Genomic DNA, 13,288 nt, shown 5'->3' with positions numbered 1-13,288 from the left:
AACGCTTGAGTTAAAACTTAAAAAATACAAAAAATTTAGGATTTAATCCAATATATTTTTTCTACTTCAAACTTTGCGGGTTAAATTATTAATTGATGTTGATTTTAATAGACGGGCCAAGACCATATGAAAATTGATTGATTGAATTAGGATGTGGTTTTCACATTTATTTTTATTTCTCACACTTTTAATTTTTTTTAATCCATTCCACGTCAGAAATTAAAAAGAGCGTCACATTTAAAAGATGAGTGTGTGGAGGAGCTACCTTGATTTATTCAGATTTCAGCGCCACCGACACGGCGCGTAGATCTCTCTCCCTTCGCCTCCCTCTCTGTAGAAGCAAGAGCAGTGCAGGAATCATGGGTTCTCTGCCACCTTTTTCCGCAGACTTCATCAATCCGCATTCTCCTCCCAATACCAAAACCACCACCACAACCCAATTCTCCTCCTCCGCCGCCTCCCCCTCCTGCATGGACGAAACTACCCTCCTAAACCTGTTCAAATCCCAACAGAGCCACCTCAACTTCTTCTTCCAGCACCTGGACCTGCCCCGCACACTGGCTTTCACCCAAACCCTCCTTCTCCAATCCTCCGTTGGCGCCACTATATTTTTCTCAGGTGTCGGCAAGTCCGGCTTCGTCGCCCACAAGATCTCCCAGACTCTTGTCTCCCTCGGCATCCGCTCAGGCTTCCTCTCCCCTCTCGACGCCCTCCACGGCGACATCGGCGCACTCTCCAAAACCGACGTTTTGGTCCTCTTCAGCAAGTCCGGGACCACCGAGGAGCTCCTCCGCCTCGTCCCCTGCGCCAAGGCCAAAGGTGCCTTCCTCATCTCCGTCACCTCCGTTGACGGCAATGCCCTCGCCTCCGTCTGCGACATGAACGTGCATTTGCCCTTGCAGCGAGAGCTCTGCCCCTTCGATTTGGCTCCGGTCACCTCCACTGCCATCCAAATGGTCTTCGGCGACACCGTCGCGATCGCGCTCATGGGCGCCAAAAATCTCACCAAGGAACAATACGCCGCCAATCACCCCGCCGGCAGGATCGGAAAATCCCTCATCTTCAAGGTCCGATCTTGCTTTGCTCCAATTTCAATCATCTTCAATCCAATTCTAGGGTTTTTCTTTTCTCCTAATTTTCTAAAATTGCAGGTGAAAGACGTGATGAAAAAGGAAGACGAGCTTCCGGTCTGCAAGGAAGGGGACCTGATAATGGAGCAGCTGGTGGAGCTGACGAGCAAGGGATGTGGTTGCGTGCTTGTGATCGACGCCGAACACTGCCTGATCGGCACGTTCACCGACGGAGATCTGCGGCGGACTCTCAAGGCCAGTGGGGAAGCTATCTTCAAGCTCACGGTCGGTGAAATGTGCAACAGACGTCCCAGAACAATAGGTCCCGACGCTATGGCGGTCGAGGCCATGCAGAAGATGGAAGCGCCGCCGTCGCCGGTTCAGTTCTTGCCGGTCATCAATGACCAGAATCAAGTGATTGGGATCGTCACTCTGCATGGATTAGTTTCAGCTGGCCTCTGAAAGATGTGATTTTTTATTTTTTTTTTATATTTTTATTTCACGTTGTAATTCATTATTACGCATTAATTAATAATTCTTTGTGTACTACATTTGTACTACGATTTAATGTGACGATTATCGGTTCTTCTCTAGCAATGACGCCCGTTCTTCGTTGCAAAGCAGATTGTTAATATGGTATCGATAAACTGTATCATAGTCGAAAAAAACGCATCGACATGTTATCAATACAAAATACAATTTCGGCAGCATTTGCATAACTAACCATCGCTGTCATCACTAATAAGAATTGGACTCTGAGGACATGGTTGTCTCGGGGTTTGATTCTTGGAAGCCAAATGGCTCGAAGAAGATGCCTTGTAATTGTCGGCCGGACGACCACCATTCGGATGCTTTTGAGGAACACTGCTTTTCACCGGAGGGGAGGGAACTTTTTGTCTTCCGCGCAGAAGAATGTTAAGATCTGGTATTACATCGTCGGAGTCTGAGGAGCTTGTTTCACTAGTACTTGCAGATGAAACATCGGATGTCCCCTCCATCATGTCTATCGCCTCTTTCGGTAGAAGAGAAGCATTATTCGTTGTTCCCTCTGCAGCCACTTTCGGCGTAAGAGTAGCATTGCTTCCTGTTGTGTTTGTGCCGATGGCAGGTCCTACTATATTCTCCTTTGTTTTCAGTTCATTGAAGATTGTTGATCGGAGGAGTGCATGCGCCTTCACCTTATCCATGATGCTAGAGACTGAACTCTTACCGTTTCCAGTGGCTGTTGCAGAGTCAAGGGATCCTGTTGGGTAATCATTTGAATTTGATTTGTTTGAGGTTGTAGATCGCAGAATCCGTGCCTTCACTTCTTCCCTGATTCGAGAAATGGACTCTTTCTGTTTATTGGCGTCAGAGTCACCCTCCACATGCCCCGGTGAATTTTGACTGTTCTTGGGAATATGCGCGTGCAGTGTCAATCCGAGATCATCTTTGCCCCATTTGTAGACTGCGTCAAACTTTTCTTCCAAAGCTTCAACAAGTAGCTGTAAATCACAGATCTCGTGACGGTAGAGGAAAATCTTGTCACTCCAAGCACAAGAACAGAGCTGCTTTGCGTGTAGCAGACACGAATATCTGCCTTCACAACAAGAACAAACCACTGCAGAAAAATGCAGATCACAGAGACAAATGCTGCATTCCCTTTTGCTTGTAACATTAAAATTTGATTTCATCCTCTCTGATTTTGCAGAGTTGAAGAGATATTTCCTTCTACTGCCTTCAGACTTGAGGCGCGACTACAGATAAAACAAAATCAGGTCATCGAATCAAGTTTGGAGACACATAATGTGTCTCACTAGGTGTAAAATATAAACCAGAGAAAGAAAAGGAAAGATATAAGACCTAAAAATACAATCCCTTTAATCAAAAAGCAAAACTGACATGATTGTATAGTGTCAGTTCGATAATGTTCAAAATCATGTAGGATATGTAGGATACATTCAGGATCAGCAGTTGACTATAATATGATGCGATAGAATCTGAGGAATTACCTTGAATGCATGTGTTAAGATCCCATCCTTTCCACAGACATCTTTCCAGAATATATTATCCGCAGCGTTCTTCCTGAACAGTGAATCCCATTGTGCCCTCACAGCCTCTCTAGCTGCTCCGAGCAGCAGCTTATCATGTGATATAGATGTTCTCCTCCCCTGTTCACAGTAAAGTTCAACGGCATCCTGTCCATGAGGCAACCAGTCCAAGGGTGCAACACATGCTGTCTCGGAAAAATTAAAACCAGAATCAAATCCTGAATGATAAGCCCTTGGAAGGACAAGAACAAACTCCCCGGGAGACTGAATGCAACGGAAGACTGGTACGCCCTGTGATTTCAATGCAGACGGGGATATTTGTTTAACCTGTACCAAAAATTACATGACATGAAAGGTCTCTACATACTAATAGAAGACAACAGAGAAGTTAACATCTCTTGTAAAATACTGGATACTTTGAATGTTGAACTTTGACAAAAATGGGAGGGGGGGATCATAATCCTAGTAGCTCACCAGCATATGATGCAATTCAGGGTGTTCTAGTTTGGATGAATCTGGAAAGGAGCTCCTCACGGTTGCCTCGAAATTAACATAGTATTTACCAGGGACACCATACCAAATTTTAGGAGCACCCAGATGCAAGTAAGACAGTGAGTATAAGCGGTGCTCTTCAACTTTCTGTTTAAAAATTCATAGATTATATTTCAAAACATGATCAACAAACTAAAAACAACACAAGGCAACCACTTACGTTATCTATAAAGTTCCAAAAGAAAACTTTATCCTACTTTTTTTTAAAAAGATAACAGTTTCAGCAACAGATGCAACATGAGAGCCATAGAAATTATCAAATCTTACCCAATGAAAAGATGAAAAGCACATTCCTACACGAGTCCGAGGCGCCAAAATATGGCAAGTGTCATGGCTTTCAAAAGAAAGAAGAGAACCGGGTAATCTGGGTAGATTATTTAGGTTCCAACCTGAAGCTAAATATTCAGGGTAATCTGACTTTTCCAAAGGATTGGAATCACTGGATACTGTTGGAAATCCGCTTCCAAGAGCTTTAGTGTCCAAATTATCACCAAAAAGCACCTTCAAAGTACACCAAGATGACAATTAAAAGCAAGCTTCCACAATAGAAAAGCAGAAGGTAACAAAACGATTGTCCCAATTTCTGAACGCACCTCAATTTCTTCAGTTGGGTTTTCAGCTATACGTTTATATTCAGCGTCAATATTCTCCAGCGATGGCACCCACTTCTCTTGACCACCAGTGACTTCACTTTTGCGGAAATACTGACGCTTGAAATCAGCTGCATAACTCTTAAAATTCTCAAGAGTGAATTCTTGTCCAGGTTCTGTTTCAAAACCTTTGATATAAGAATGTTCAGTTTCACCTGGACTTGAGGTAGATCCACAGTCCAATCCCACTGTCAAGATTCTTCTCCTCTTCTTTTTTGGGCTTTCATTTAAGCCAACCATTTTACTCAGTGAATACTGATTTCGTATCCCATCAATTCGCTGAATATGGGTAGAAAATGTAGAACTTTTCCATATTTTGTTTCCTTCAATAAGACATGGAGGTTTCCAGGAAGGAGGAGGAATAATACGACAGATACCATATTGCTCTGCTCTTGCACGTATATTTGCAACATACTTAAGAGTGTCTTTAAATTCCTGCCGGACAAAATCAAACTCCTTTAGAAATTGAAGGATTGAAATTTTATAAGCATTAAAATTTTAAAACAAAGGATTCAGCGAATATGTCAGTCCCAAAACAAATGAAAATGTCGTAAAAGTCAGAAAAAGGATCACCTCTTCTGTAGGGTAGAAAAGAGGTGCTTCTTCAAGGACATCTGTTCTTGCATCTTCAGGACGCCACCTTCCAGTCACCTATTTCAAGAATTCACAAACATTTTTTAAAAAACAAAGGCGAATGCAAAGGTTGAAACTAGTACCTAATAACTACACAATTCAAAGGGAAGAGAATCAACTTAGTGAATGAAAATCAACCTTCAGGCAACCACTGCAATCTGGACATCCGTGACTAACACCCTTCGGAAGGCAATATTTTGTAGCGGGTTCCTGAAAATGAAAATGTATGTAACTTCAGGAAATGATTAGAATAAAACCGTAGTGAAATTGTCGTACAGTAGCTCTCAACATTTTTCCTTTTGACAATTGATAAGTACACAATACATGCACCAGCAGGGGATTGAGCACTGAATCCCACCCTTCACCACTATTCCTAAACGGAAAGGAGGTTATAAGGCTCAAAGACCTCGATATTTTCAAGTACATATTTGAGAACATTGATTACCCCTTTAAAAATGTTAGCCATAAACTTAAACCTACTCAACAGTATAAGAACAAATACTACGAAGGTACATACAACTTCTCCACTTTAGATAATATTTCGTTTTTCTAAGCACTAAAATCTCGTCCTTTTTTTATTCCAAAAAAAAGTCTCGGTATCATCATATAAAGCATATAAATACTCTATTATGTAGTTAAGATGGTGATGAACCATGTAACCTGGAGTTATTACCCTCTACACATATATACAAGCTCTTAATCAGCATACATAACCAAGTTAAGACTCAAGTGTGAGGCAGTAATATGGTTTAACTGCAGCAAATAAAAATTCACACGCGCACACACACGCACACACAAAGGAGGAAGAGAGGAATAGACCGTATTAAACTGTTCACAGTCAGACTCCTCTGAGTTGAGATCACTTTGGTCGAAAAGTATCCATGGCCTTTGTCTTTTCAACTTATCCATGTCAGTCAGGTCAGACATGGTATCCATCTGGACTGGCTCTTCATTAGAAGCATCAACAAAAGCATTCTTGGTTTCTTCAACAGTTTTTACTCTCTTCAGCACAAAGGATGTACGACACACAAAACCAGGCGGAACTGAATTATGTGCCATATTCTCACAATGTAGATAAGTTGTTGCATTCTACAACCAACGGTACTGCAAAGAAAAGTGAAAAATGAAAAAAACACTTGAAACAAAATCACACACTAATGAAAATGATTGATGAATATATTTATTCACAATCTAAAACAGCGTATTGAGAAAACATCGAAGTGGTAACCATTGTTCAACAGTTCACATAAGCTGCTCATGTTCTATTCTAAAGGATAACTAACTAACAAGAACATATTATCTCAAGATATCCAACAACACAACGACAAAAACTGAAAACATGCATTGATCTAATCATACAAATAAGGAGATTGCGGTTTACAATTACAACCTGTGATTATATCATCTCTTTTTTTATTTCCAGTGATGCTTTTGTTTTCACTAGCATTTTTTTATATATTAGAATTAAAAAGTGGTAATTTAATTGGTACAATTGAATGTTATCTAGCTCAGTAATATATACAAGTGCGGCGGAAAATGTAAAAAATATACAAATAGAGAGAAAAAAAAGTGAATAAAACTGAACAGATAATAGAACAAAAAATGTAATTAGACTGAAAAATCAAACAATTCAGAATCATCAATCCCATCCATCCATGCGAACAAATCTTCCCTACCCATGAAACCACTCAGCAAAAATATAAATTGGGTTTATTCCAATTTGATAAAAATTAAAAACCCAGAAGTTTAAAGAATCACTTAGCACCACCCAGCAGTTCTTCATCAGTATCATCACAAAATACACCAAAAAAGGAAGAAAAATAAAACAAGGAAAAAAAAATACTCCTACTTTTTGCAGGGAGCTGAAATTAATGCTTACCCAGAAGCTGAAATTGGCGGGATTTGTTCGTCCTTCTGTTGAAATCCAGGTTCTTTTTATGGCTCGGCAAATGAACTCGAAAGGAAGACGACCATGGAAAAGGAAAACGTGCTCGAGTCCGAATGGCCGTCTGATCTTGAATTGGATCACACAATGCGGGATCTTGTAGCTCCACGATGGGCTTTTCATCATTTTAGTACACCATGTTTAACTCTTTGGTGGCCCAAATAAAGACTGATGGATTTGTTCACTTTTTTTTTTCTTTTCTCTATGAATTCTTTTTTTTTTTTTTGAAACGCATCTATGAATTCTTTTAACAAATCAATATTCCAAGAGGACGGCCGTATACCTAAGGCTGTATGGGTAACTCTAAATTCAACCGTCACTTAGTTTTACGGTCACGGTTTAGTGATATTCTTCTTTACGTGTAAATAAAAAATCTTAAGTTTGGTTCTCGCTAAAGGCTAATTCGAACAAAAATATTATGGCTAGCCCATTGTGAAGTTGAGCCCACTCCCTCACCCCAATGTAGATAATATCGAATGTATTTATAAAAAACCCTCTTAGTTCAATCTAAATTTTAACATAGCCAGGTTGTATGAGAGTCTTGTAATTGTCGAGTTTTCTAATAGGCTTCTACGTAACGTAAATTCAACTCAACCGATGTTGAAGTCATGGGTCTTTCCTAAACTGTTCTAATCTCCATATAGGGAATTCATATTAATTTATGTGCAAGAGGACGGACATTGTCTTAACAACTAGCCTAACTAATATATATATATATATATATGCTTTTATAAATTGATACAACCTTCTTTGACATTATTTACTAGGGTTAGTTGTACATGAGAGTGAGTAGAATTTATTCTTGATCGTTGGATGTGAGTCTTATCATAATGCACAAGTGACGCGTAATCATATCAACCTTCTTAACATTATACAAAGGGATAAACAAGGTGTTCTATCATGTATAATTATTTGTTGGTGTACGTGTAATGTTGAAAATATGTATGTTAATCTGAAATCTCTTGAGGGTTTAACAAACATGGACACATTCATTACATGGTAGTCATACGATTAATCCCCCTTGTCATATCGGACATTAGGATTTTTTGTCATTTGCAATGCATCTTCAATCTGGTTTTCTTCTTTCTATATATTTACGTGTAAGCAGATTAATTAATTCATCATTATTCTTAATAATCTTGTATACATATAATTGAATAATGTCTATGTAATTTGACTAAAATGAACACTAACCACCAAGGAAAAAGCAATACCAAATTAGAAGAAACAATAGTTTACACTTCAAAGTTATTTTTATTACATGCATGATTTCAAGTATGTATAAATTTTTAAATAAAACGTATTCTTCATTGTCCTACCACTTATGATCTGTTTGTATATTTTGGTATAAAACCTTTCGTTGTGTAGACTACACTCATGATTGTCCTGTCAAAATCATAGAACAAAGAAGGAAATTGGTTTAAGTTTTCGAACAATAATTATAAACAGACAATACAGCTATGGTCCATGGTGCCAGGAATTAAGAATAATGTACTACTGCATACAGCAAGGACTGATGAAGATATATGGTTTCAGTATCACGTGTCATCAGAGAATGTTGAGAACGTAAATTCTATATATGTCGGGAAATTAAAGGATTTAATTTGCATGTTCATAGAATTTTGGTTACTCCTCTTAGTGTCAATTAATTTTATAGTGTGGAACCTCAATTTTTTTAAAAAATCAAAGAATAGATCTTGCCAAAGCCTATGACAGTTTAAAATGGAGCTTCATTATCACTTGTTTGAAGGATATATTGGAAGTATAAATGTGTCTGACACTAAATAAAGAATAATATTATTGATGATATTTTATACAAATGGCTGCAGGACTGTATACAAGAGGAAAAGAAAGAAAAAAACCCTAGACAGAAAGACTAAGCATGCATAAACCATTTTCCAATCAAGCCATATATATATATATATATATATAGACCACAAATATAAATATATGTCACAAATCAACAAATTGGGTAGCTGTCTAATATTAGGTATGGAATATGTCTGTTTCTTCATTTAGAGCAAAACCATGCTGTTCCATCCACCTCAAATCTCATCTCGTCCAAATTTGGAGCCACCTCATTGTCGAAGCTGCCGTCTTCTAAATTCATGTCCCATAGAAACCCATAGTCGCAGTTGTTTTTCGCGTTTAATTCGGGGATGGAGGAGTTGGTGTATTTCTCCTGATGAGAAAGCTGTAGGAGATTCAGGAAAGAGTTGCTTTGGTTGTGGTTGTACACACAAGGCATTGTTTGGTCATGAGTTGGAGGAGATGGAGCTAAATTTAGAGGAACAGTGCATGGTGTGGTCTCCAACATAAGATCATGGGGGCTGAGTTTAGTGCTGTTCTCTGCTCCCTTGCCTTTGTGGAAAACTCTGCACAAAACCCAGTCTTCCTGTGAAACAAAAGAACAACATAATAGTGAGCTCAATTCGCAAAAATGCAGTTAAAACATGTAAAAACATTATTAACAAATATACATATGTTTAATGAAATATATAGAATGCTACAACATATAGTTGCGATATGTGAATGATTATAACTCAGTTTCATTAATTAGTATATGTAGAAGTGATATAACTTGAGTTAATTGATGCATCATGTTAACATGCAACGTGGTGTATTAGATGCATGCACAAAATAGATATCGTACATCGTGTGAATGTTACTATGATGAGTTATAGATACATGATACATCAACTCATACTTTCCCTCCAAATTTTGGACTGTTGCAAAATTTTCCATGCATGATGCTGATGCATGAACCCCATACTGTCCTTTCGGTTTCTTGTGATTGATGATCTCTCACTCAAAGACAGTTCACTGGAGTGAATGTTGCATTGGTGTATTAATAAAACGATGGGTCTGTTCTCACGTGCAGATTTGAATTTCATGTGACTGAATATTAAACTTTATGTCTTAAGGTGAAGAATATTTGTGGCGTGTGCATGTAAGATATAATACACACACACACACACATATATATATATATATATATATTAGTTATATTATATGGAAATTACCTTAGGAGGCATATGTGGCGTCTCCAGCCGGAACTCATGCATAATCCAACCAGTTTTGATTCCATTAGGAGCTCTATTCCGATAGAACACCAAAGTCTTTCTCATCCCTACGATCTCCCCAGTTCCTGGCTCCATCACCATCCGATCTTTCCCCGTGGCTTTCCAGTATCCAGATGTCGTCGCCCGATTGGTCCGGAACCCCGTCGCATACTTACGGTCGCGGAAGCTGAAGAAGTACCACTCATTGGCATTCAGCTTTGCCACCTCTACGGTAACCAAAATAGAATCACAAAAGTTTCACTAATCACCATTATCATTAATCTTACATCATTTGCTATACATACATACATACATATATATATATATATGCATGCAATGCTAATTAGCTAAATAGGAATTTTGGTATATAGCATCATCAATATTCTTGTCATTGAAGTTAACTTCTGGCCAAACAAAAAGTACTTAGGAAAGTCCTATCAAAGAATAGTAGGGTCTGAAAATTGGTCAAAAGTAAGAAAAGTGACATTTGTCAGTAACATTGCTTCATTTTATCTTCTTCTTTTTTCACGTAAAAGATCAATAAACTTATTGTTTTCAGTTACCAAATGTGTTGGCAAGTCAAGATCATCTTCATTCGATCGAGTTATGTCTAAGGAAACTAAGATGAGACTAAGAGATGAGTGATAGATAAGGACCATATCCATTAGGGTTCAAAGGCACAAATAACTCTGGTTATCTGAACATGGAGACTTTGATGATATTTTTTATGAATAGTTGTGTGTTGAAGTGATGCATGCCTAAAAAAAAGGAATTGGGAAGTACTATAATGCACGCCACGTGTCATATTTTCACTGTAGGCAAAACCATGAGTAACCATTTAGTTTATTTAAAAAAAGTAAAATAAAATTTAAAGTAACCTATAGATTGTCTTTAAATTTCTGGCTCAGAGGTTAGAGAAATTTCTACCAATTTTTGGTTATATATTTATTTGTGTCTCTCTCTTATATTACAGACGGATGAACTGAAAAGATATACAAAGGCTATAAATTAAGCAGATTTGCTCCTAAGAATAACGTAAAGTTTCTATTTAATTCCTTCTTATCTGATGGTTGAAGATAAAGAAAACTAATTACTATTCAAGGTATCTCACAATTAATACATAGTTTAGAAGACCCTGTCAGATCAGACCAAGGAAATTAACCATATGACAATAATTGGGACATACGGGTGGTAGGTAGATGATTCCTATGTGAAATAACAAGGATAAGGATAATTATAATTAGTAGCTATTAATGATACACTAAGCACAGAAGATCGATCACATCTAGCTTGCTAGTCATGAAAACATCTGGCCCGTTTATAAACAAAGCAAAGGTCCCACTTCAAATGGACGGTTTCGATATGTATGGGCAACTGGGGACGATTGTTGCACATGACAGCAGGCATCAAATGATCGAATTATAGCCACACGATTTGCATGAAAACAGCTGTGTGTGTGTGCGAGAGAGAGAGAGAGAGAGAGAGAGAGAGAGAGAGAGAGAGAGAGAGAGGATATACGGAATACTTGCGTATATGGAAACTATATCAGCTATTTTTATAATAAAAACTTGAATTATAGTAAACCAAGCGATGAAACAAGCATGCATAGTGCTTACTGTTTGTGGCAAATCGAAGAGATGTGAAAAAACGTATTAGTAATTAATTAATTATTCTCTTGGTTGAAAAGGTAGGAATCCCTATGTCATCTGGTATAGCTAGAGATGCCATACATATTTCAGGAGTCATTCTTCCTCAAAAGTTGCATCTACCCAGCCATGGCCTGACTGACACACACACACGTATACATAATATTTTTAATTCATACATATTATTTGTAAAAGTATAGACATGTAAATGCCTTAATTGTGAACTCTAGTTTAGTCTCAATATTGATGAGATCATGTAATGGTATGATGTTATTAACTTCTTTTTAGGTCAAAGTAGGATTTCATTACTCAAAAAACATAATGACTTACATAAAACCGAAGCGGTATCTGCAAAACCTTATCCAAGTAAAATCACACATGGTATATGCTTAAGTTTGAAGATGAAAATATTATGGATTCAAGTCTCCTTTTTTTTCTTTTTTTTTTTTTTTTTTTTTGCAATTATGTATAATTAGTAATGAATTGAAGGCCATGTTATGGAAAAAAAAAAAGTTGGCTATACATATGTATATAGAATGAAATCAATAAAAAGAACTGAAGGAAATAAAAATATAGAAAGAAAGAAAATTCCGTTGTCTCTTTTCTCACTGATCTTTTTCGAAAGTCAGTCATCAACTTTCTCTCTGATCTTTTTCGAAATTCATCATGTCATCCACCATGACACAAAAACACCACAACTTAAACAAATCTTTGCGATTTCCGACCCGGAAAAGAAAACAAATCTTTGTCTTGGAATAAAAGATTAATTTCATCGATCTTTTTAATGGTCAATGTTATTTTTCCGAAAAGTACTAAAAAACCATGACAATCCTCATCAACTTGAATCTTGATGGGCGAAAAGATAAAGAAGAAGTGAAAAGATTCAAGAAACGAAGAAGAAAAAACCAAGGAGATTAGTAAAGTGATTACATATAGAAATAGTAATTAATCAAAGCAATATGTATGTACCGGGAAGCTGCCATGGCTCGCAGGTATGCAAGTCAATTTCAACCAAAGTACCCTTCAAAGCTTCTTCATTCGTGATCTTTTTGTACAAATAATGGCAGACCAGCTCCTCATCGCTGGGGTAAAACCGAAACCCAGGAGGCAGTGTAGCTCCAATGTCTCTCAGCCCCATATTAAATAAAATTAATCCTTTTTAACTAATAAGGAGAGAGCTCAAATCTGTAGATAAAGGATAATTTGGGTTGGTAGCTAGCAACAGAAAAGAAGCACTAGTTCTTCTCTGAACTATTGAAGTATACTTGGATCTTTGGAAGAAAAATTTAGGTTATGTGTGGTGGGGAGATGGAATTTAAAAGAGGCTTTTGATTCCCTTGTTGGAAATATTTAATTTATAGAGGGCCAAAGGTTGGCTAAATATTTATATGGTTAATAAGGATGATGATGTCTCTGTTGCCGGTTAGAATTTCTTAATACAATACCATCCTATATAGCAAAGGTCATGCTTTTGTAACTAGTTAGTTATAGTAAGACGTTTCAAGAAACACCAAAGTTACAAGAAATCTTGTTGTGGGGGGATCAAGGTTACTATAGCAAGATGCCACATATATGGACCAAGAGCCAAACAATTTCATACGAAACCCTCCAAAATCCCCCTTTTTATTTTTATTATAAAATGGGGTTAATTGTCTACATATTTGTCTAAAAGAACATTGTAATTAACTTTTTAGTTATAA

At 37.5% G+C, this 13,288-nt stretch overlaps 2 protein-coding genes and 1 pseudogene across 3 annotated transcripts; 1 reads left to right on the top strand and 2 right to left on the bottom strand.

The window, feature by feature from the left end:
* Positions 1 to 246: 246 nt before the first annotated feature.
* Positions 247 to 1,663, top strand: LOC137729680 (probable arabinose 5-phosphate isomerase). Its single transcript, XM_068468684.1, has 2 exons — positions 247 to 1,067; positions 1,152 to 1,663. Exons 1-2 carry the CDS (start codon positions 360 to 362, stop codon positions 1,530 to 1,532), a joined length of 1,089 nt encoding a protein of 362 aa, XP_068324785.1. The 5' UTR covers positions 247 to 359; the 3' UTR covers positions 1,533 to 1,663.
* Positions 1,664 to 1,698: 35 nt separating this feature from the next.
* On the bottom strand, positions 1,699 to 6,942 carry LOC137729678 (putative lysine-specific demethylase JMJ16). 2 transcript variants are annotated; one of them, XM_068468682.1, is made up of 9 exons: positions 6,815 to 6,942; positions 5,755 to 6,039; positions 5,074 to 5,145; positions 4,876 to 4,953; positions 4,246 to 4,737; positions 3,920 to 4,153; positions 3,575 to 3,739; positions 3,062 to 3,427; positions 1,699 to 2,806 (listed from the first exon to the last, which is right to left on the bottom strand). In XM_068468682.1, exons 2-9 carry the CDS (start codon positions 5,992 to 5,994, stop codon positions 1,790 to 1,792), a joined length of 2,664 nt encoding a protein of 887 aa, XP_068324783.1. In that variant the 5' UTR covers positions 5,995 to 6,039; positions 6,815 to 6,942; the 3' UTR covers positions 1,699 to 1,789. The 2 variants fall into 2 exon arrangements, with proteins under 2 accessions (XP_068324783.1, XP_068324784.1); XM_068468683.1 differs by having other exon boundaries at positions 1,699 to 2,794.
* A 1,715-nt stretch (positions 6,943 to 8,657) lies between these two features.
* Positions 8,658 to 12,869, bottom strand: LOC137730335 (protein CUP-SHAPED COTYLEDON 3-like; annotated as a pseudogene).
* Positions 12,870 to 13,288: the final 419 nt, after the last annotated feature.

Source organism: Pyrus communis, chromosome 3 (genome assembly GCF_963583255.1).
Source record: "Pyrus communis chromosome 3, drPyrComm1.1, whole genome shotgun sequence".
NCBI classification, from domain to species: Eukaryota; Viridiplantae; Streptophyta; class Magnoliopsida; order Rosales; family Rosaceae; genus Pyrus; species Pyrus communis.
Note: the sequence above shows the minus strand (reverse complement) of the source record. Positions and strands in the feature narration are given on the sequence as shown.